At 39.7% G+C, this 25,106-nt stretch overlaps 1 protein-coding gene across 1 annotated transcript in view; it reads left to right on the top strand.

The window, feature by feature from the left end:
* The window catches only part of znf407 (zinc finger protein 407), a 222,730-nt gene that overhangs the window by 143,413 nt on the left and 54,211 nt on the right, over positions 1 to 25,106 (top strand). Inside the window, exons 8-9 of the mRNA XM_047361951.1 lie at positions 2,995 to 3,115; positions 13,474 to 13,652. Of these exons, the coding sequence (XP_047217907.1) occupies positions 2,995 to 3,115; positions 13,474 to 13,652 (300 nt within the window). The remainder of the gene's footprint in view (positions 1 to 2,994; positions 3,116 to 13,473; positions 13,653 to 25,106) is intronic.

The following is a 25,106-nucleotide window of genomic DNA, read 5'->3' on the forward strand; positions in this document are numbered from 1 at the left end:
ATAACCTTAGTAAAGCGAAAAACATGACTGGATGATCATGTTACTATGGGTGTATATTTAGCTTTATGGGCATTCCTACATACACTATATCACCAAAAGTATTCGCTCACCTGCCTTGACACACATATGAACTTAAGTGATATTCCATTCTTAAACCATAGGGTTCAGTATGACATTAGTCCATCCTTTGCAGCTATGACAGCTTCTACTCTTCTGGAAAGCCTTTCCACAAGGTTTAAAGGAGTGTCTTCATGGGGATTTTTGAAGCACATTTGTGAGCTCTTAGACTGATGTTGAACGAGAAGGCCTGGCTCTCAGTCTCCGCTCTAATTCATCCTACAGGTGTTCAAACGGTTTGATGTGCAGGCTAGTCAAGCTCATCCACACCAAACATTTTCATCCTTTATGGACCTTGCTTTGTGCACTGGTGCACAGTCATGTTGGAGGAAGAAGGGGCCATCTCCAAACTGTTCCCACAAAGTTGGGAGCATAGGAATTGTCCAAAACTTTTAGGATGCTGAAGCTTTCAGAGTTCCTTTCACTGTAACTAAAGGGCCAAGCACAGCAAAATAACCCCACAGCATAATGCTTCCTCCACCAAGCTTTACGTTTTGCACAGGTAGCATCCTATCACAGTACATCACTGGAATTCACAGATCTCCTGAGATCAACCCATTTTTTAACAAATGTTTGTAGAAACAGTCTGTATATCTAAGTGCTTGATTTTACACACCTGTGGCCATGGAAGTGATTGGAACACCTGATTTCAATTATTTGGATGAGTGAGGAAGTACTTTTGCCAAAATGGTGTTTATTTATACACAAAAATAATACATATGGACACCAGTTTAATTCTAATCTTGAAACACAAACTTCATGACTGAAGACTGCATTCTCTTCATTCTTTTCATCCCACATCGTAATTGCAGAAAGTGAGGAAAAAGGGGGAAAACAGAAACAAAAACTGAGAAAACAGGACCAATTCAACAAACCAAGGCACAATTTAGTATGATGAGTTGACAAACAAAACAACAAATGGTTGAAATTGGAAGACAACTGTGATTTCAACCTAGATAGGAAGCGGCCAAGTTTCTTTCCTTGCACTCAAGACTGATCTGTCCAGCAGCTACTCATTTCAAAGTATGTATTTTAACCTTTGTGGCAAAAATACTGAAACTAAACCGATCAAGCTGACTTTCAGCGTAATTCCAATTTGTTCTACCATAAGTTGCCTGTAAACTCTATGCAGTGGGCTTTCAGCCCTGGCATTTCAGTTAGCAATGTCAGCACCCTACTGTTTATATGAGACATGTAAAATGAGTTCCTGGATTAGAGAAGTTGCCATTTATTTTGAAGGGATAGTTCACATATCACTTCCTAGTGCCAGCTTATCATTAGCAAGATCAATATTTAGCTTTGGTAAAATAAAAAGCTTCTGCTGACCTTTTGGCTTTATGCAAATTTATTTAATTCTAAAAGAAGATGACCTTGCTTTTGCTAATTTTACACATCATCTTATCGGTTGAAGCAGATCAGACCCTGGTGGATTTTTTTTAAAGTAAAGCCTGCAATCTATAGTGTTATATAAGCTGCTTTTATCTTTTATCTAAGTCATGTACAGTGCTTTGCAAAAGTATTACGTTTCAAACATTAAGCAGCAAAAGTAGCCCTGAAACCTTTTTACATTTGGTAACATTATAGCAACAATTTTTGTGATAGAAACCAGCAGAAAACGGTACAACTTGTAAAGTAAAAGAAAGATAATAGGTGTTTTTCAACACAGTTTTTTGTAAATTAAAATTTGAAAACTGTGGCATGCATTTGTATTCAACCCCCATACACACACACGCATACAGATTTTGTTTCCATCCTTTGCATAATAGCTGAAGCAGACTCAAGTTAGATGGAGAGGATGCTAACTTTAATTTCTTTAAGTCTTTTCATTGATTCTTAATTGGATTAGGTATGTACTTTGACTGGGCCACTCTCACATGTTAAGCAGTCTTTGATTTAAACCATTTAGTTTTAGCCCTAGATGTTTATTTATAGGTGTTGTCTGCTAGAGGTTTAACACCCACCACAGTCTTTCACAGCCTCTAACAGTCTTTTTTCCAGGTTTGCCCTGAATTTAGCTTCACCCATCTTCCCACTGACCCTGACTCACTTCTCTGTCCCTGAAGGAAACATCCCCAAAGGATGATGCTGCCACCACCTTGTATTACTGTGGGGAGGGTGTGTTCAAGCTGATGTGCAAGTGTTGGTGTTCTGCCACACATTGCATTTTGCAAACTTCAAATTTCATTTTTGTCCTCATCTGATCAGAGATCCTTCTTTAACATGTTTGCTGGGTCCCGTACATAGCTTATGACAAACTTTGAACAGGACTTCTATTTGCTTTGTTTATACAATGGCTTTTATCTTGCTACTGTTCCACATTGGTTAAGTGCATGACTAACACTTGTTGACTCACTTAAGATGTGGATGTCTGTAGGTCCTCCAGAGTTGCCATATGGCTCATTGCAACTGATCTAATAAATGTATCCTTTTCCACCCTGTGAGTTTAGGTGGATGGCCATGTTTTGGTTTGGTTTCCAGTTGTGCTGTGCTCTTTCTTTATAACCTTAATCTTTCTTCAAACCTCTCCACAACGGTGTGTTCCTTGGTGTTCATGATGCAGTTTGTTCTAAATGTTCTGGGTGCCAGAATAAAGGAGGCCGACTGCAAATGCATTCAACATATATTAGATTTTTTATTGGTAAAACAAAATTAAAACAATCCGAGATATTTTGTGTTGCACAGACTATTTGAAAGAATACTTTAAAGTTTGAAATAGTAAGAAGACTTGTTTCCACTTTTTCATTATTGCTAATCTCAGAAATCTCAAGTCAGCTTCAATGTTTTAACTGTGTGTTTCTCTGTTTCTGTTTCTATGTCATTTTTGTCTCATCTCTTGACTTGTCTGTCTCCTGTCGTTACAACACCTCCACACAACAGGAGAGAGACCCTTCAAGTGTAAGCTCTGCAACTTCGCCTCCACCACGCAGTCCCACTTATCACGGCACAAACGTGTTCACACCGGAGAGAAACCGTACCGCTGCCCCTGGTGCGACTACAGGTACTGGCTCATTGACCCGCACATAGCTGTTGGCGCAGATGGCTCTGATGGTTAGGAGGTTGATAAGAGGGGGTCGAAGGGGTTCCATGTGGGCGGAGATGTATAAGTGTGTGTATTTGATGGCGAGAAAGCAGGTGACATTGTAGGGTGTTTTAGGGTGGGAAGTTAAGGGTAGCAGTAACATTAAAAGCATTGTGTGTGGGTACGTGTGTGTTTGGAGTTTTATGTGTGTGTGTGTGTCTGTGTGTGTGTGTGTGTGTGTGTGTGTGTGTACATTGGTTGAAAACAAAGGAGAGCAGACAGGTCTAATCTCCACAGCACGGCTCCATCTCATCACTCTGCCATCATCAACAAGTCCAGCCAGATCTCCACAACACAGACACTCAGAGCCACATTCCCACTCACATCCTCACACACAATGTCACTGGCGGGTCTCTGTCATTAAAACACCATCATACCACATCAGTAATTACACAGGAAATTGTCGGTGAAATTGAAAAAGTTTTGGCTGGCGTTGCACATCTGCCTCTCCCTCTCTCTCTCTCTCTACCTGTCTGTTCTTCTCTCCCCTTCATTCATTCCCTCTACCTCTCTTTCCGTGCTTCCTCATCAGATTGTGGCAGGAATGTGTGAAAGGGAATGATCTCAAACCCATCACTGGTTTTAGATGTACTCATTTGTTTTTTTCCTTCAGTGACAAAATCATTTCAACAGCTCACTACACCTGCTTTGCTAAAATGAAGCACTGGACTCTGGCTTTATCTGTGTTTTGAATGCAACTACATACAAAAGACAGCAGATATGTGGAGGAAAAGAAAGGCTGACAAGCTATAATTGTTACCAAATTATTGCTTTGTGTTTAAAAAGCTTTGGATATTTTTTTTACTTTTGCAGGCCAGTATTTGCATATGTTACCTGCACCTTGGTCGATACTGAAATATCTCTTAAATGCTCTTAAATGTTCCAGTCACATCTGTTGAACCAGTGTTTCACTGTTTCATCTAACAGTCAGGGTTTTCACATATCCAGACAAGTGTCTCTACATCCTTTACATTTATTATTTTTCTAACTTTTCAACTTTGTGTGTGGCCACAAGCAGGTCATGTCATGCCATTGTGGGGGTCGTCACAGTGATTCATCTGTCTCCATGTCTAACCCTATGTTCTGCATCTTCTTTTCTCACACCCACTACCTTCATGTCCTTTTTTATTCCATCCATAAATCTCCTGTTTGGCATTCCTCTAGGTCTCCTGCCTGGCAGTTCCCAACTCAGCATCCTACTGATGTACTCACTATCACTCCTCTTTACATGTCCAAACCACCTCTCTGGCTTTATCCCCAACACATGTAACATGAGCTGTCCCCCTGATGTACTCATTCCTGATCCTATCCATCCTCGTCACTCCCAAAGAGAACCTTAGCATCTTCATCTGTGCTACGTCCAGCTCTCCCTACTGTCTCTGCCTCAGTGCCACTGGCTCTAAATCATATAACATTACCAGTCTCACCACCATCTTGTACACCTTTCCTTTCATTTTTGCTGATACTCTTTTATCACCCAACACACCTGACGCTTTTCTCCACTTCCAACCTGCTTGGACACCTTTCTTCACCTTTTTTCCACACTCACCATTGCTCTGAACTGTTGAGCCTAAGTACTTAAAATCCTCCCCCTTCTTTGTCTCTGTTTCCTGTAACCTCACGACTCCACTTGGGTCCCTCTCATCCACACACATGTATTCTTGTATTCTGTCTTGCTCCAGCTAACCTTCATACCTCTCCTTTCCAGGGCAATCCTCAATCCCTGTAGATTTTCCTCCAGCTGTACCCTGCTATCACCACAGATCACAACGTCATCTGCAAACATCATAGTTCATGGGGATTTCTCTCTAACCTCATATGTCAACCTGTCCATCGCCACAGCAAACAAGAAGGGGCTTAGAGCTGATTCTTGATGCAGTCCCACTTCCACCTTGAACTCCCCTATCACACCTCACAGCTGTTTTACAGCTCTCATAATTGTCACCACTCTCTAGATACTTCTCTGCTACTCCAGACTTCCTCTAACAATACCACAGCTCCTCTCTCTGCACCCTGTCATATGCTTCCTGTATATCTACAGAAATACAATCCAGGTCCCTCTGACCTTCCTGTGCTTCTCTATCAACATCCTCAATGCAAATATTGCATCTGTAGTACTTTGTAGTCTTGTCATGAAACCATACTGCTGCTCAAAGACGCTCACTTATAACCTCGGTCTAGTTTTTACTACCTCTTCCCATAACGTCATTGTGACTCCTGAACTTTATTCCTTTTTAGTTGCCACAACTCTGCACATCTCTCTTGGTTTTGAAAATTGGTACCAGCACTCTTCTCCTCTATTCCTCAGGTACCTTCTTGCTCTCTAAGATCTCATTAAACAACCTATCAGCGCTTTGAGTGTCTCATTGCTGAAAGGCGCTATATAAATAAACTTACCTTACCTTATCAAGAACTCTCTGCTGTCTCTCCTAGACACTTCCATACCTTCACAGGTATATCATCAGGATAAACTCCCTTTCCACTCTTGATTCAATGCCTTCCTTACCTCATCTTTACAGATCTTTGCTACTTCCTGATCCACAGTGGTTCCTTCCTCTGGTCTTTGGTCTCTCTCATTTTCCTCATTCATCAACTCTTAAAGGTTTTCCTTCCATCTTCCTATCACACTTGCTACATCTGTCAGTACATTTCTATCTTGATCCTTAATCACCCTAACCTGCGGAACATCTTTCACATCTCTGTCCCTCTGCTTTGCCAACCTGTATAGATTCTTCCAACCTTCCTTACTGTCCAACTTGTCACACAAGTCACTAAATGCCCTTTTCTGGCCATAGCTACCTCTATCTTCACTTTACGCGGAGTCTCACTGTACTCCTGGCCACTCTCTTCAGTTCTTAGTGGCCCACTTCTTAGCTGATCTCTTTCTCTGTACACAGTGTCCTGTACTACCTTATCCCACCACCAAGTCTCCCAATCAACTGTCCTTCCAGAAGACATAAGACATACTCTCCTACCTGTCCTCCTGATAACATTAGCTCTAGCTGTCCAGTCATCTGAAAGCACCTCGGGGTTATATAGATCCTGTTTCAACTCCTCCTTGAAAGCCACACAACTTTCTTCATTTTTCAACTTCCAGATGAAGATGAAGAGGGCTGTGTTTGTCCTCTTCATCTTCCTCACCATCAGTCATTATACACACCACCATCCTGTGCTGTCTTGCAACATCTACTACTACCTTGCATTCACTGACTTCCTTCAGATTACATTGTCTACACAAGATGTAATCCACCTGTGTGCACCTACCTCTGCTCTTAAAGGTCACCCTCTGTTCCTGCCTCTTCTAGAAGAAAGTATTCACTACAGTCATTTCCATCCTCTTTGCAAAGCCTACCACCATCTGTCCTCTGCATTCCTGTTCTGGATACTAAACGTGCCCATTACTTCCTCATCCCCTTTGTTCCCTGCTCCAATATATCCATTGGAGGTCTGCACCAATCACCACTCTGTGACCTCAGGGGATATTCTGTTTAACTTCATTTAACATGCTCCAGAATTTCTCCTTCTTCTCTAACTCACATCCTACCTGTGGGCCAAAACCACTAACAACACAGAACATCACACCATCAATTTCTAGCTTTAGACTCATCACCCTATCTGACACTCTTTTCACCTCCAGAACATTTCTGACAAACACCTCCTTCAAGATAACTCCTACACCATTTCTCTTCCCATCCACACTAGAATAGTAGAATGGTAGAATAGCATAAACCCTGCTCCTAAGCTTCCAGCCTTGCTATCTTTCCACCTGGTCTCCTGAACACACAGTATGTCCATCTTCCTTCTCTGCATCATGTCAGCCAACTTTCTAGCTTTTCTGTCAAAGTCCCAATATTCCCTACTCCTTAAGTTTCTACTCTCAATTCTAGAATCTTGTCTTTCCTCTCCTGTCTCTGCTTATGAATACATCTTCCTCCTCTTCTTCCTCTTTTTCCTCTTCATCTTTGCTGACCAACATTTGCCCAATTTCCACCGTTACTCTGTCAGGCATCAGCACCAATAGCGGTCATTGTTAACCCAGGCCGATCCGGTATGAAGATCGAGTTCTTAACTTGCATGGTAGATGAGGCAAAAGTTACTAGACTAAAATCATAAGTACTGCAAGTTCTAGATCCATTTACACATTATGTTAACATGCTTCGTTGTCCATGAAGCATGTTACTTCAATTCATTTCAACTGAGTTTATTTATATAGTGCCAATTAACAATGAACATAGGCACTTTACTGGATACCAAAAAAAAAAAACACCTCAATCCAATTTAGATACAGAAATATACAGTTAATTTAATTTAATCATATAAATGGATTTAAAGTTAGTTGCACTCATTCACTTTGATTCTAGCTTGTAAACAGTTCTGTTAACAAAAACTGGTAAAACTTTGCCTATCTAAGGAAACACAGCCAATTGCAGTGTGTCCCTGACTTTGCAGCAATCCCTCCTCCTAGACTAGCATGTAGGTACAGTGGACAGTTATTTCATTGATTTGTTAACTTTGCAGCGGTTCATACTGAGCATTTATATGGCAATACCATGACATCATCAGCTGCATCCTGAAATTGCTGCTCTACCTCAACAAAACCTGTCAGAGTTTCATGAAGACTCCATTGTTGTTATAGTAGGTCATCTACTTTTTGTTAACATCCATGTAGAAACTGTGTTATGTGAATAGGCAAATTTGTTTTATCCACATGGAAACAAGGGTTTTAAGAGCCTTCATAAAATATTTTTTAGAAATCGGTTCCACAACAAAGTTTAGCATTGGTTGTGGAAACAATTAGTTTTTGCTGCTGTCATAAGACAAAAAAAATCCTACATTGAATGATAAAGTCAGTATTTTGTATATTTGTTCAAACTGAACATACTGAAGATTATTTGCAAAAAACCTGATACTTTATGAGATCACTGATCCACATGCTCCTTTGTGTGAAATTTGGCCCTCATATGAAATCCCTACACTGAACCCGACTATCAGAAAGATATTTTTGACAGAATGAGCCAAATGTTCCTGGCCCTATTGTTCCCTGGCTGATACATAATGATCGTTACTGATAGCAGCAAATTAAACAGTAAATTAGAAGCCAAATTAACATTTTGGTAGCCCCAAGGGTTCTAGGGATCCAGAGGAAAGGAAATAAGGGGAGGAGGTTATAGGAGGAGGAGGTAGATGGAGGAAACACCCTGCTGGCTTACAAATGTGAAGATGGGGAGGTGAACGTAAGGGGCCCCACCTTCGACTTGCTTTTACGCTCTGAATGCAGGTTTAAAACGTCTCTGGTGACCTGGTTGTATTAAGGAGCTGCTGGATAAGTTGGCCTGTTCTACCTCTGAGTGAATATGGGCTTATGAAATATGACGCATTCATAGAGAAATAGTTCAGTCTAATGTGACTGACAGTCGTTGCTGACTGAAAAAAAAAAAACGGGGGCAGGGATCTACATCTGATTTGCACAGTTACAATATGTTAAATGTTCCGGGTGTCGTCCATGGTTCTCACTTGATACAATGTTATCCCCATCAAAGCTGCTTCTGAAATACATGTAAATGAGCAAGGAGTAAATGATCTATCAAATGCCACTCATCTACCATTCAGACAGACATAGATAATGGAGGGAGGATAATTATAGTTGGGAAATAGTGGTGAAAATATTCTAATGATATTGCACTGGGAGTCCGGGGCTGTCAATTAATGATGTCTGTCTCACTTTTCCATAGCTATTTATGCAAGCTGCTAAACTGCTTTACTTCCAGTGTTTAAGAAATGATTCCTATTGTTCACAATGCGAATTTTGTTTTTCTCATTAAAGTCACAGTGGCATCTTAAATGGTCTAATTAATCTGTAGCCTATGACTTCTCACGCCCCAGGGCCTACTATTGCTTACTGAATGCTTAACCAGTTTAGTTTTACTCTGGGTGATTTGAGGATGACATGCCTACTGTCAGAGCCAGTCAGGTCTGCAATCTTGTAAACCGAAGAGAACAATCAACGAAGGAGAGGGAGGCATTAGCGATGCTTACTGGGCCTCATCTGCAGAAAAGGATCCATATAGCACAAATGATCCAAATACAACCCCTCCCAGCGCTGAACACGCGCAAAGAACACATTTAAATCTTCACTAACAAAGCACCTCTCAATTACACCTTTCCCATTACCATACAGTCTTAGGGAGGAGGAATATGGAAGTGGCTCAGATAAAGCGGGGAGTCACAAAGTGGCGGAGATGAGGTGACGTATGTGTTGACTATCAGTATGGCTGACTCCCGTGATGAGTGCATAGGTTGGAGGAGGAAGTTGAAACAGTGTAGGACTAATTAATCCAGTGTATGGTAGGAGGGTTAGTGTGGGCTTTCACTAACTGTGACACCTGCTGACTCCTAAACGCACGTTGTGTTGTTTTAATATGACAATTACCCCATTACCATATCTGAGAGATAGCATGGCCCCCCTAGGAATCCGCCTGCACTCTCTTTAGAGCCTTTTAGCTCTGCTTCAAATTTTATCTATTTATGCTGCAGCCCTAGAATAAGAGATCTGTTCACTTTTCAGCATTTAATGCTTCTTTCTTGCAGCCTTATTTGTGTTAATTTGAGTACATGTGACAGTTTAAAATTCAGCGGGGGTTTTTTTTTCCATCAGGCTGGAGTGGAGTCAACAGATGGCTGCAAGTTACCTGTGAAGCTGCTTTGGTTTGTTACCCATAACGGATAACAAAATAATCACAGAAAATATAAGGTTATTTGTTTGATACAACCATATTATTTCATATTAAGGCCTATAGAAAAATGTAAAAGAACTCTTTTTCACAGTTTGTCACAGTACAATCTCAAACTTCCATTGGTTTTGTTACATCTTATCTGATAACTACATTAATGTGAAGTGGGAGGAATAATATGTATGGTTTTCCAAATTTTTTGCAAATGGAAATCTGCAAAGTGTGGCATACATAAATATTCGGCCCTCTGTCAGCCACCTTCTGCAGCAAATACATCTGGAAGCCTATTAGGGTATGCCTAAGAAATGTTTGCACATAATAGAGACTGAAACGTTTGCCCACCTGTCTTTGCAAAGTAACTTAAGCTTTCTGGTGGCAATATATTTTGTTCCTAGGGTTGCAGTTTATATAGCCCTTTACATTGCCGTTACCTCATGAAACTATAACCACAGCATGATGCCGCTATTACCATGCTTCTCCATGGGGCGATCTAACCAGATGTTCTTATTCTACATGTTTGTTTTGCCCTTACACGACTTGTGGAAAACTTATTTGGCTTCCTTTTACACATAGCCGTCATATAGCCACATATAGACATCTTTCTTTTTGCCACTCACCCATATATGCCAGATTTGTGGAGCTGTTATTTGTTGCACTTCATTTTATTTTTGGTTATGGCAGGAAAGGTGGCCAAAATACATATGCATACCACACTTTTGAGAATTAAAAAAAAGTCTAAAACCCATGAATACTTTTCCGTTCACCGGTTACATGATAACATGCAACTTTGTGTTGGGCTATTATATAAAATCCCAAATAAATGATTGTAACATGACAAAACGTGAAAAGCAGGTATAATATTATTTTACAAGACACTGGTAGTGTGATTTGATTGAGTCATAAACAAAGGCTTGTCTGTGTTTAGGCTTTTAACCATTGAAAAAGTATATATTTTTTCTTTCTTGAGGCAGAAGATAAATCATCACCCCTGTTTTCTTTAAAGTGTTCTTAAAAAAGACCCTTCCTCAAAATGTTTTAACCTGTGACTGGGAAAAAAAGTGCTAAATATTGATCCACCTATTTTTAAGCAAGGTTAAGTTGTGGAGGTTGTGGGTGTAAATCCAGATACATCTTCACCCACTGCTACTCTTAAACTCATCTCTAGCAATCCTGAGGTGTGTCTTGAGGACCTGGATAGAAACAGAGACACAAAGACATGTCTCCCTCAGGAAACAGGCTGAGAGGTGGCAAGTACAGTTCAGTTCATCTGGTCAGACGTCTACCTTAGCTAACTCATCTATAAGCTGCTTACGCTGTTTCTAAAGCCTGTTCACACCTGGGGGTTAAGTTAGTGGACAGCTTTTAGTATGAGATTTGTGACATCTCATACTGAGCAATCAGATCACCCTTTGCTTTGATGACTGCTTTGCCCTCTTGATATTCTCTCCATGAGCTTCATGAGGTGGTCACCTGAAATGGTTTTCCAAAGAGTCTTGAAAGAACTTCCCAGAGGTTCATTGAGAGATGGCTAGAGGTTAATATTTCAGTCATTACAGCTAAGGGTGGCTACTTTAAGGAATCTAAAATATAACTTATTTAAAGTTATTTTACAAATGTTGGTTTGCTACATAATAACCAGACTTGCAGTGTTCAGGAAGGTTGAGGTCAGGACTCTGTGCAGACCAGCTAAATTTCTCCACACAAAACTTAATACATGAACCATGGAAGTGATTGGAACACCAGAATTCAATGATTTGGTGAAGTGACCAAATACTTTGGGCAGTATAGTGTGTGTATATATAAATACCGTAAATGTGCACTTTTCTGTTTTAAAACATTTAGTAAAAACCGAAAAACAACGGTCCTTACTCATTTTAATCTTGATAGTTATTGCAAACCTGTTTTCTAAGAGGCAGACATGAACACCCACATCGCTTGCACATACACTCCACCCTACGTGATCTACCCTGCTGCTTCTACTTAACTTTATAAATATTTTTTGATTCTGGACAAGGCATCTGCATGTTGGTCTCAGTGTAAATAGATCATCAATGAACGCCAGTTTAATAACGAATGGGACTAAAACAGTTATTACTGTGTAGTTATATTTATAATTTTATATCATTCCATTTCCAAAAATGCACATGACGAGGTAGTTTTATGTGTAAAAGAAGCATTTGATGCAATTCTTTCTGAACTTTCCATTGCACCCCTTAGGGGGGCAACCCCCTCGACTGGGGACATTGTCCTAGGTAACCGGAGGAACATATTTTTGAACCCTGGGTGAATTTGAAAAGCTTTATGTATTTGTGGTTCGTTTCCTGGGTTCTAATAGGTGTTAATCTTTAGGTTGAAAATGCCGTAATAACAACATATTCCGCCTTGGAGCCCTCATTGTTCAGCATTGGCTGGTTCTTATTTATTCTATACTTGTGCACCACCCAGTGAGGGCTGTCTCCATTGTTTTTTTGGCTGCAGTAAAGCCAGGCTGGACTGTAGACCTGTGATGGAGAGAGGCGTCTCTGCAAAAGTGAAAACAAATTCTCTCTTTGGCTGGGGTGAGCTATGGCACTGTTGGGCTTTATTGTCCCAGCCAAGGTGATAAGGGAGAATAATTGCGTATTATACTGCCCGAGAATGTCAGGTCCAAACTGAGCATGAGTGCCCCATCAATCAACACATGATGGTGTGTAAAGCAGCGTTCTACCCTGCACATGCGTACTTGTATGATGTATTGTATGTGAGCCCATATCTGTGTGTGAGTTCATTGATTCATGTCTATAAATGAAGACCACTGCTGTATCATTTGATTCTTGTTTTATTATTTTCAGCTCATACTTTAGTGCATACTTTTTATTATGCTGATATTCAACATAAATACGTTCATGCCCGTCCGGCTTTACGTTTAACCTGAACCTGTGTGTGGGTATGGGGGCCAGTTGAGATGAAGCCAAGGAGCAGATTAGGCAGCATCATTAATCAGCAGAGGGTTGCGTCTGACTCTCCGAGCTGACATTGTTACATCCTATCCTTCTGCAGTAGCTCACTTCTTAGTCTGGGCTGTTTGACCATCACAAACACACACAACACGTACTCCATACCACAACCCAACAACATAATCCTTTACTTTACTTACAGCTGCTGAAGATGCATAACTGCATAACAGATGGCCTCGGACATCTCTCTTTAATGCATTCTGTGGGTCTGAGTCCTCCAGCTGCCCAAACAGACTGCTCCCAGCATAAAATGAAAAAAAGTGTGAGAAAGCCAAATATCTTACACACACAAAATAGTTTTACTGTGTGCAAAAGTGGCTAAATTTAGTGTTAGGAGACCTTGTCCAGCTTTTGTCCGGAGTTGTTGTCTTGCATTTGTCAACAGAACAATAAAATATTACTGAAACAGACCTTTCTTGGAATCAATAGCAACTATTTCACTTGTATTTTCTCTCTTGAAACATATTTTGAGCTCTTGCCTTTTTTATTTTTTATTCTACTCTGGAAGATAAGAGTTTCTTGGTTTCTTTTTTATGGTTTGGTTCCCTAGATCCAACTGTGCCGAAAACATCCGGAAGCACATTCTTCATACGGGTAAACATGAGGGAGTGAAGATGTACAACTGCCCCAAGTGTACCTACGCCACCAACTCCCCCATGGAGTTCCGCAACCACCTGAAGGACAATCACTCTGACATCGAGAACCCAGACCTTGCCTACCTACATGCAGGTAATGTTGCACAAATACTGACTAAGTCGGGGATTCTGCTGTGTTCTGAAAACTGATTCAACCATATGCTGTAGAAGACGGCTTGTGATCTGTGTGAATCAGTGAATCGCTTGCCTAGAAGTCAGACCAAACTGAAAACAGTTTGCCTGAATTATTTAGGATTTTATTCATGCAACAGAAAAATCCTTCAATTTCTTCTAAGAGTCAGATGACCAACCCACTTTTTCTGGAAATTCCCCACTGCTCTGATGATTTTGTTTGTCTTGGTTGCTGAGCAACTCATCTGGATTGGCCAAAGGTTAAAGGGGCATTTCACCAATTTTACAGCTGATGATCTGTTCTGTAGTCAAAGAAGCCACCGCTCTGCCTCTGAACACAATGTAATAATTTCTTTGCTATCTCCAAGGGGACCTTTGTATTCTTAGATATCAACCAAGGTTATGTCATACTGATGCTATCAGAGTCTTGGAGACTTCAAATATTTGATAAAAAATCAAGGCATAAACTGCATGAACTCTCAAGTCAGGAAATGTGATACTGAGTTTCTGATAATCATCAAGTTTTCCCCCTTTTGCTCACTTTGTACTGTGTTTGTTATACCACTGTTGTGGAAGCAAAGTACAGTTGTAAAATTTCTATATAACTCTTTTGGGGGATTATTTATAGTGGTGGGTTGGCGTTAAAGTCTTTTAGTTTGTTACACTAATACTTCTCAAACAGAACCTTTTCCATTACACCAAAGATTTTTGCCTTAAGGTCTTTGAAGGGTTGTGACGTACCACAAAGATCATTCCTAGGCTCCCTTGTGCTATTTTTAATTCATGTTTTTGCTTTTCTGTATAATGTATGTAATGTATATGTATTCTGTATATCTAGATGTTCACAGTACAGGGGGTGTCCTCACATAGCTCACGCAGCAGTCTGGAAGTGGGACTAAAATAGCTTTTTCATAGCAGGTGCAGTGGCTGCATAACATGATGCAAAACTGAATTTATCTATTATTTACACATGAACTGGTGGACAGACCCTATCCTAGTGCTTGCATTTGACAGGTGGAAAAAATGCTCCAAATGTAGTCATGAACACAAATGGAGTATTTGACAAAGTCACACAAAACATGCATAAAGATACTTTTCGGTTTAGGTCACAGTTTGTTAGTAATGGAGATCATCTCTACTTTCTTTCTTTATTTTAATGGGACTCCCTCTCTTACTTTATATTGGTGCTCTACAAATATTTAACTGTGTTTGTTGTTTTTCTTCTTTTTGGTCTTCTACCTCACCTCTAGTGATAATTGGTGACATTCTACTTCAACAATCTTATTCTTTTGCTTTTTCGAGGTTTTGAACCTTGATCTTGTATAACTTATTTGAAGTGTGATGGTTCAGATTTTTAGAGTGCATTTTTGTCAGTGGATCAAGTCTTGTTATTAAGCTCTGATGGAAGGCGCCCAGCCACAAAGAAGAAGAGCTCAGATATTGGTGGTGCAGCCATCCCTGCCAGTCACTCAGGCCGCAGAGGCAGATCAAATCTTGTTCTTCCTCGATTGGGTTCCTTTGTGTCCCAGTGTTCCTCTTTGTCCTTGAGGACCTCCAAATCCAATCGGTAGAGTGGCTGTCCTTCAGAGGTGCGCCGAGGACAGCCTTTATCCTGTTATCCCTCTGACCTTACACAAAGGCATTGGAACCAGAGGGGAGCACCATGGAAAAGAGGCCAGGCAGGAACATTACTGGAAAACAGCTGCTTTCCGTTGATACGTATATTTCCCTGAACTCGTAAGGGTTGCGTCCTTGTTCGGACTCTGAAGTTTGTTGTTCTGAATGAGTTATTTATGCGTTTACTTCATATATTTTTTTGTCAGATTTAGGGATCTTCCTTAACCTCCTTTACTTCCACCTTCTAACCTTCCTGTTCAACCTTTTTACCTTAGTACTTTCGAATTCCCTGCACCCTTTCACCTTTAGCCAAAGCATACATTTAGGTTTAGATTTACCTTTTCACCCCACTATTGTTTTCACCTTTGTTTGTCCAGCTTCCCTAGTTTTTGTTTGTCCTCATGTTTCATTAAAACAGATTCTGAATTGGTTTTATTTATGCGAGCCTGCCAAGTTTCACCTGTGAACCCATAAAAAATAAGACAAGATATACAAACGAGGACAAATTTTTTGTTTTATCTGACAAAGATGTACAAGCCCTAAAATAAATGTACCTTTTATTTTGATATGATAACATATGATAGAAATATCCAACCTTTGTTGTAGTATATTTTTGCAGTTGGGAAAACAAATATTTAGTAGCAAAATCCCCTAGTGTAAATACTTTTATAAACCACTTGTTATAAAAGTATTTACAGTGGGGGATATTTGTGGACATGATACTGGACTCCAGTCTACAATAGCTTTTTCAGTTCCTGAATAGAAAGAGTTAGAAAAGGACCATCCATAGCTGGTGGGGGGTTGTTCGATAGAAGTTAATAGCTCAGTTTTTGCTGTTGATGCTAATGTTTACTTTACTCTTCTCCTATGATACTTCATAAGGTTGGATCATACTGAGAGGCTGATATTTAAGCATCCTTCTTTGCACAATCTTTCTAAAACCTTCAGAGATCTGGTTCTTCTCTTCTGGCTTCTTGTCTTCAGCTCAACCCACAGGCTTTCTACAGGACTTAGGTCTGTGGACTGAGATGGACATGAAAGAAGGTGTATTTAGTGTCAGGCAGAGGCGTTTTTAGGGTCTCAAAACATTGGGGGCTTTAGCCCAAATCCAAAATATTCAGATTTCAATATGACAAGGTAATTTAAAATTAAAGTAATAAGGGACATGTTGTACCAGTTCGCTGTCTAGGCATGTTTTAAACTGAATGTAAATTATTGGGAATCAAACAAAAAAGATTTGCAATAATTTTACTTTTTATTTTTGTTAGAAGCTGAATGAAGGATAAGGAGAAACAGAGTTTAGCCCATTTTGCTGAAGCAAATAATGACACATTTGAGGTACTTAGAAAAGAACTTGATCTGAATTTTTGCTGACAAAAGTTTTTCTTAAACTCAGAGATGTTTACTTTGGGCCAGATAAATATGCTTCTTTTGTCATCTACATAAATGACCTTTTTAAACATTATATTGTCATCAAAGTGTCCCACTCCTGAGGCTCCATTATCTTTATTCTTATATTTCAAAAAAGGAAAGTGGTATAAAGTTGATTTTCCTAAATCTTAGTCAAATGGTAAAATCCGAAAACACATTTATTTTATTATGCCAAGAGCTTTCGAAACATTTTATTAAAATTGTTCCTTCTTTTCTGAACCTGTTCTCTTTTACCGCCATCTTTTCAGCCCTTTATTCCACTTCTGGAGAAATGTGGCCTGCCAAAAATAATAAAAGAAACATTTTACCACCCAGTCTTTTGTTCAGCACTGAGCATGTGAGACATTAGTGCAGTTCTTACTATTAAACACTTTGAGAGCAAAGGGTGTTAAGTTGTCTTTAAAATACAGCATAGAGCCTCATCCTGGACCGTATCAGTACTAATATTACAGTTATTAATAACTGTATACATATGGTATGTATGTCTCACCTTCAGTGAAACTGTATCCTTGTTCAATTAGTTTAGTTTATATAATATTTAATGTGTAATTCAGAAAAATAAAATAGTTAACTAATAAACCTGTGATTAATTACTATGATTTATATCTTAATTATACTGCATCTTTAAACCCAGAGCTGTATGTTTAGAATCAGCACAGAAGATATGAAAGAGAAGAGGAATGCTTATTTTTGAACTTTCTACTACGTCTTACTGGAACCAGGAGATATTTTCCTGGTTTATTGAGCAACACTTTTTTCTGTGTAAATGTAGAACTGGACTATAAGACTGGCTGCAGCAATGAGATGTAATGTGTTGATCTGAAGGACCTTTTAATGTTTTCAGCTACATTAGGATTAAATGCTTTTATTTTGACTGAAGTAAAGGACCAGATATTTTCACATTATGATGCAAATCCGGCTAGAAGCTCACAGAGAAGGTTGTTACTGTTTTCTATCACAGCCACATCATTTACCTTCACCTGTAGCTCAGGTGAAAGTCCCTCATCATGACCCCGAAGGTGCTCATTAGAGTGAACCTCCACCTCATGTCTTGCTGGGTGAATAAGTGATTAGCTGTAACTTACAATTAGCCCATTCCGAGTCAGCATTCAGGTTTTACCGCTATCTTTGTCTGGGTTATACCGCTCTGTGTCCACCTGTTCCTGAACACACACCCACCAGTTTCCCACGCGTAGTTGCGCATTTGTGGTGCTGCGAGTGCGCAGATAACTATTTTTTGTCTTCTCCTTTTAACTCATTGTCAGGTTAGGTGGAGCGGGAGGTGATTATATGGAACACAATTGAAAAAATCTGATTGTTTTTAAATTAAAATGTGAAGTCCAATTCCATTCTGTGGCTGCATCTTTTTAATACTTCTAAATTTCTTCTATCAAGAAGTTCGGGACTATTCTGAAAACATCCGGGGCAGAAGCCTCGGAAGCCCAGGTCTAACTACGCGCCTGGTGTCAGGTAAACCATTTCTGTGTTGATTAGTAGTGCGTAATACCATGCACTCAAACAAGGTTACCAAGGCCTTTGGAAGAGGAAAGGACCCACAGTATCACTAAGATGCTTTTCCACATGTGATCTTTGGTGTCATCCCAAACGTACCTGGAGTGTCTGACCAAGGAATACTGAACCAGTTAAAGTTCCAGTAGAGTTTCATAAATGAAACTGGTCCTTGTGTCATACCATATTTATATTCTAAGGAACAGAAAATCATGTATTATCAACTATTATTATTTCCTTTAAACTCTAATCAACTTAAAGATAGTAAATAAAAAATACTTCCTTAACTTTATTTTAAAGGAATTGCTAAGTGTACCAGCAATTTTCCCACTGTAGATTTTAATGTTGTTTAAATATTATTTCTTTAAAGTAAAGAATGTTCTCTCCTTTTTGTGCCAGGCTAGTGCTGCAGCGGCTACATACTTTGTCACAGATTTTCAGTGTTTTATGTGAAGGTCAGATCTCATCTGAAAAACACACCATTCAAAGGAAGCACATCCTCCTCCTTCAGTCAAATTAAGCAGCGTATTTTCAAGATGTCATCTTGCCTCTAATATATATTCAGCTCACAGCCCACCACACACAGGAACTAAAGAATGACAGCAGCTGAAATAACCTAAAATACAGCAGCTGGCCCTTTCAACCCTAGGAATAAACTTTTTCTGAAAATAATTGCCGTTAATATTTTATAACTCTAGAGTATCAGCATGTAAATAAGGACAAACTTTACCATCATTAAAGACCAAAGCAAAAAAAAGAAATAGGTGATCTGAAAGAAGATTGAAAATCCACTTGTGAACTGTTCTTCTTTGAAAAAGAGTAGAAAGGGGAGGTGGAGGTGGCAGCAGGAAGAGGAGTTCTTCATCTAAGTAGACAGAACGAGTCCAAAAGAAAGAGACAGGGGGAAAAAGATTAAGAAGGTAGATGTTGAATTAACCTGCTTGTGATTGCTCTCTGTCAGAGTGGCACCGGGGCCAACAGCGAGAGGCAAATCGGCTGTGATGGCCCTTCCTGCTGTTCTCCCTTTGAAAGACACAGATCAAAAGCAGCCCCAGTCACGGGCCCTTGTAGCCCCTCGCGCCGGATTGATTGACACCCGAACGTCTCGGCTTGCGCTCCGTCTTTCCATATCGCTTCCTCTCGTCTTCTCGTTCTCTCGTTCTTTCCTTCTTTATTCAGAGTCGCACTTCGAATTAAAGCCTCTCTCAAGGATGAAAGCAGAAGTCCTTTGCAAACGAAGGAAGAGGGGGAATTAGATCCAGCAAGTGATAGAGGGGAATGGTGATTAGGGCATGAGAGGGATGGAAGAAGAAACAAAAGGAGGTTAGATACGTGAGGGGAGAATATTGCTGACAGGAGTGATTTTGATAAAATGGTAATGACAATTGTCTTTCATGTGCGATATGCAGAGAGATATGCCAACAGGAGAAACACAGCAGAACTGCTGCAACACCTACAGTGTCTTTCTATTCACTCCCATTGAACTTGTTACATTTTATTTATATATTTTGTCAGATTAAAACCTCAAATCTTACCATATTGTATTGTTATGCAATAGACCAACACAAAATAGTGCATAATGGTTATGTGAATGGAAAAGCATACGTGCCCCATTTACACTGATATCCCGAAATAAAATCCACTAAAACTAACTACCTTAAGAAGCTTATAGTTAGAAAAAGGATTGCACTTTGTGGCTAATTTAATCCAACTTTAAATCCAGCTGTTCTGTGAGAGCCTCAGGGGTTTATTGGGTAACATTAGTGAACATACTGCATCATGAACACCAAGGAACACAGCAGATTGGTCAGGAAGAAAACTGTGTCCGTTTCAAGCTTTGAATGTATCACAGAGCATTGTTCAGTTCAGTTCAATTCAGTTTTATTTATATAGCCCCAATTCACAACAACACATGTCGTCTCAAGGCACTTCACAAGGTCAATTCAATCTAATCATACAGATTTCAAGTCAGATACATACGTTTCAGTTAATCCTAACCATTGAACAGTGCAGTCAGATTCAGTTATTTATTGAAATTGGTTAAAAAGTTTTTCTGTTTAAGGAAACCCGGCAGATTGCATCAAGTCAGAGATTTGTAGCATTTACTCCTCCTGGATGAGCATGTAGAGACAGTGGACAGTAACTGGCGTTGACTTTGCAGCAATCCCTCATACTGAGCATGCATGTAGCGACAGTGGAGAGGAAAAACTCCCTTTTAACAGAAAGAAACCTCCAGCAGAACCAGGCTCAGCGTGAGCGGCCATCTGCCACGACCGACTGGGGGTTTGAGAGAACAGAGCAGAGACACACAAAGAATACAGAAGCACTGATCCAGGATAACTTTCTATAGGAAGGAAAAGTAAAATGTTAATGGATGTAGCTTCTTTAGTGGCTTCATCTAGGTAGAAAAAAAACCCAGATAAACTCTAAGCCAGTTTTCAGGTTTAGAGTATGAAAGGGAGCATATACAGCACAATAAAAGCTCAGTCTGTAGCTATGTCTAGGAGAAAAATAGGGTTAAACACTGAAAGACAAGGCCAATTGTATCATCAGTAGAAGGTAGCAAGTTCTTGGCAGCAGAAGCTTGGACGATGCCCCCCTCCAGGAAGGTGTCACAGGTAGACACAGAGTCAGGCCAGGTGTAGCTTCTAAGAAGAGAAAAGAGGGAGAACATAAAGTTAAAAGCTGAAATAACAGCAAATAATGCTAAATTGGAGAGTAGTATGGGAATGTAGCAGAAAGAGTGAAAGTTGGACTCCATTATGTCATCCAGCAGCCTAAGCCTATAGCAGCATAACTACAGAGATAGCTCAGGATAACCTAAGCCACTCTAACTATAAGCTTTATCAAAAAGGAAAGTTTTAAGCCTAGCCTTAATAGTAGACAGGGTGTCTGCCTCACGGACTAAAACTGGGAGCTGGTTCCACAGACGAGCCTGATAACTAAAGGATCTGCCTCCCATTCTACTTCTAGAGACTCTAGGAACCACCAGTAAACCTGCAGTCTGAGAACGAAGTGCTCTGTTAGGAACATATGGAACAATCAGATCTCTGATGTATGATGGAGCTAGATCATTAAAGGCTTTATATGTGAGGAGGAGAATTTTAAATTCTATTCTGGGTTTAACAGGGAGCCAATGAAGGGAAGCTAAAATAGGAGAAATATGATCTCTCTTTTTAATTTTTATCAGAACTCTTGCTGCAGCATTTTGGATCAGCTGAAGGCTTTTAACTGCATTTTGTGGACATCCTGATAGTAAAGAGTTACAATAGTCCAGCCTTGAAGTAACAAATGCATGGACTAGTTTTTCAGCGTCACTCCTGGCTAGGATATTTCTCATTTTAGCAATGTTCCGGAGATGAAAGAAGGGAATCCTAGAAACCTGTTTAATATGGGATTTAAATGACATGTCCTGGTCAAAAATAACACCACGGTTTTTTACTTTATTATCGGAGGTCAATTTAATGCCATCCAGGTTAAGTGATTGACTAAGCAGTTTCTTTTTTAAAGACTCCGGTCCAAAGACGACAATTTCTGTCTTGTCTGAATTTAGAAGCAAAAAATTTAAAGTCATCCAAGTTTTTATATCTTCAAGACTTGCTTGTAGTCTATCTAACTGGTTGGGTTCACCAGGATTTATGGATAAGTAAAGCTGAGTATCATCAGTGTAACAGTGAAAATTTATTCTATCCTGTCTGATAATTTGACCTATTGGAAGCATATATATAGTAAAGAGAATTGGCCCAAGTACTGAACCCTGTGGTACTCCACAATTAACCCTGGAGTTTAAAGATGATTTATCATTTACATGAACAAACTGGAATCTCTCAGACAAATAAGATTTAAACCAGCCTAGCGCTGTTCCCTTGATCCCTACAGAATATTCCAGCCTTTCTAAGAGAATATTATGGTCGACTGTATCAAATGCAGCACTGAGATTTAACAGAACCGGTACAGACACAAGTCCATTATCTGAGGCCATAAGAATATCATTAGTGACTTTCAGCAGAGCTGTTTCAGTGCTATGATGAGCTTTGAAACCTGACTGAAACTCTTCAAACAAATCATTGCTGTGTAAATGCTCACACATTTGATTAGCAACTATTTTCTCAAGAATTTTAGATAAGAACGGAAGATTGGAAATAGGTCTGTAATTTACAAAATCATCTTGGATCAAGTGAAGGTTTCTTGTGTAAAGCTTTAATTACAGCTACCTTAAAAGCCTGTGGTACATATCCATTTACTAAGGATAGATTAATCATATCTAAAATGGGGCTGGTAATCAGAGGGAACACTTCCTTAAATAATTTGGTTGGGATTGGGCCTAACATAGAGTTCAAACGAAAATTCAACATGGAAGACTCACCATCCCCGCCACGTCCAATCACTCCTCACTGGCTGCTCCAATCAATGGCAGGCCTGCACTCCTCCTTGGCCAATCATCTCGCAGGGCATCACTATTAAAGACCTTCTGCATGGAAGACACCGCTCTTCTGCTGAGCTTCGACCCTCGCCAGCGCCAAAGAAATAATCTTTCATGAATAAACTCTTGAACCGTCTTCTTGTTGTTTCTCCATTATGTGAGTCTTTCCAGGTTGAAATACAAGTTGAAGGTTTAGATGAAGCTAATATTTCTGATAACTCAGGAAGCTCCACTGGATCAAAACAGTCCAAACACAGATCTGGTTCTATAGTTACTTCCAATATTTTGTCGCTTGCTGAGGATGAAGTAATCGTCTTCGGGAGTATGTCAATGATTTTGTTTTTAATAGAATCGATTATTATTAAAAAGAATCCCATAAAGTCATGACTGCTGAGAGCTAAGGGAATGGATGGCTTCAATCCATCATCTGAAAATAAAAGCATTAAAAACAACAGCAAACCTAGCTGGGCAGGCAGAGCATTAATCACATAAGAGGCTAAGAGGCACATGGTAACTCTGGAGGAGTTGTAGAGATCCACAGCTCAGGTGGCTGAATCTGCTGATAGAACAAATTTTAGTTGTGTACTCCAAAGCCATAAAAGTTCCCATTTCCAATTTGCCACTGGCCATGAACAACAAACACACAACAAATGGCAGAAGGTGCTGTAGTCAAACATTATGTGTAGCCAAAAACTAAAAATGCACATCACTTGAGCACACCACAGTGAAACATGATGATGGCAGCATCCCAATAAGGAGATGTTTATCTTCTGCAGGGACAGGAAAGTTGGTCAGAGTTGGTGGGAAGATGGATAGAGCTAAATATAGGAAAATCCTGGAAAAAAAACTGCTAGAGGAAGTAAAAAACTTGAGACTGGGGTGGAGGTTAATTTTCCAGCAGGACATTAACCCAACGCAGTGGAATGGATCAACGCATATTCATATGCTACAGTGGCCCAGTCAAAATGTGCAAAGATGGTGAAAAGATGCCAAAAAGACTTGCAGTTTTTCTAGAAAGTATTTACTGAGGGAAGCTGAATACAAATGTGCAACCCTTTTCAGATTTTTCTTTGCAGAAATCCCTACATAATTTTCCTTCCACTTGCAAATTTGCTTCATGTCATGTCAGTCTATCATAAAATGGAGTAGGACCTGTAAATGTAATATGACTAAATGTGAAAGGGGTTTGAGTCCTTTTGCAAGTCAGTGAACAACTTTGCTAAATTACCGCTTGTCACAGACTTTATGTAGTTGAAATGCTGCAGCTTTGCTTTTTACTCTGTTTCCCTCTTTCTTCTCCTCCCAGAGAGGTCAGCTGTGTTTTTTCGGCTGCGGCTGTAATAAATTGACCTAACATCCGGTGTGGAACCAAAACTGGCACTGATACACAGGTGAAACATCACCATCAGCTTTGTCAGAACATTTTCATTGGACTATTTTTAATTTTAAAAAGTTTTCCAATTTTTTTTAGCTAAGGTTGTAACTGCTCACCTCGAGGGCTCAGAAATCAAATGCTTTGTAATTAGCAGAAAGCGTCATGAAGCTCTGTGCATAAGGTAAAACAGATAAATAAATAAACTTCTTGGAGGCATTGTTGCTGCTTTATGCAGATTATGTTTTCCATAATAATGCATGATGGATTGCCACAGCAGAGGGCCAGAGGAGGCGCTGGCCTTGTAAGTGATGATCTTAATACACAGTTATAACCACAGGCAAATTCATTTGTTTGCTCATTTTTTTATTCCTTATTAAGCAAATCTGTAAACAAATATGAGTTTCAATGGCTTTTACTTAAGTAATGCATCTATGTGCCTGTGCAGATACCCCTCCTCGCTTTCACCTTCTGTTCATCATGTAATGAAACATTACTCTCATGAGTTTTACTTGCATATTGTGTTACAGCGGCGTGTTGGATTGTTGAGGACAGGTGTGTATGTCATGCAAATATGCCCCCAGTATCCCTGAGCATATGACACCATGTTGACGTTGTGAAAGAAGCCACAGACACCGGCGATAAAATCAACATCTGTTTCTAATAACAATGTGGTATATGTGACAAGTTTTTGTGTGAGGTAAAAGAAAAAGCCACACACACACATAGTATGTTGCAGGTTTTGAAAAACACCGATAGGACTTCAAGGTGTCAGCTTCGGTGATAAACCTGTGTCTTCGTGTCACCTTCCTTATGTTTGTATCTGCTTGATGGACATAAATGAAAAACCATTTTCTGTTTGGAATTATGTAAAACTCTGAGGAACAGGGGTGGAAAATTGTGCTGACGCCATCACAGCAGAACCTTGGTGATACTGAGGTAAAGTAAACACTGAAATTTAAACATTTTCTTGTCCTCTTCGGTTCCTACACAGTACGGAAAAATTTAGAGAAGTCTTGATTTAAATATTCTTTAGGTCTGGGAAAGAATAAAATAAGAAATTG

The sequence above is a fragment of the Girardinichthys multiradiatus genome, chromosome 3, assembly GCF_021462225.1.
Source record: "Girardinichthys multiradiatus isolate DD_20200921_A chromosome 3, DD_fGirMul_XY1, whole genome shotgun sequence".
Taxonomy (NCBI): domain Eukaryota; kingdom Metazoa; phylum Chordata; class Actinopteri; order Cyprinodontiformes; family Goodeidae; genus Girardinichthys; species Girardinichthys multiradiatus.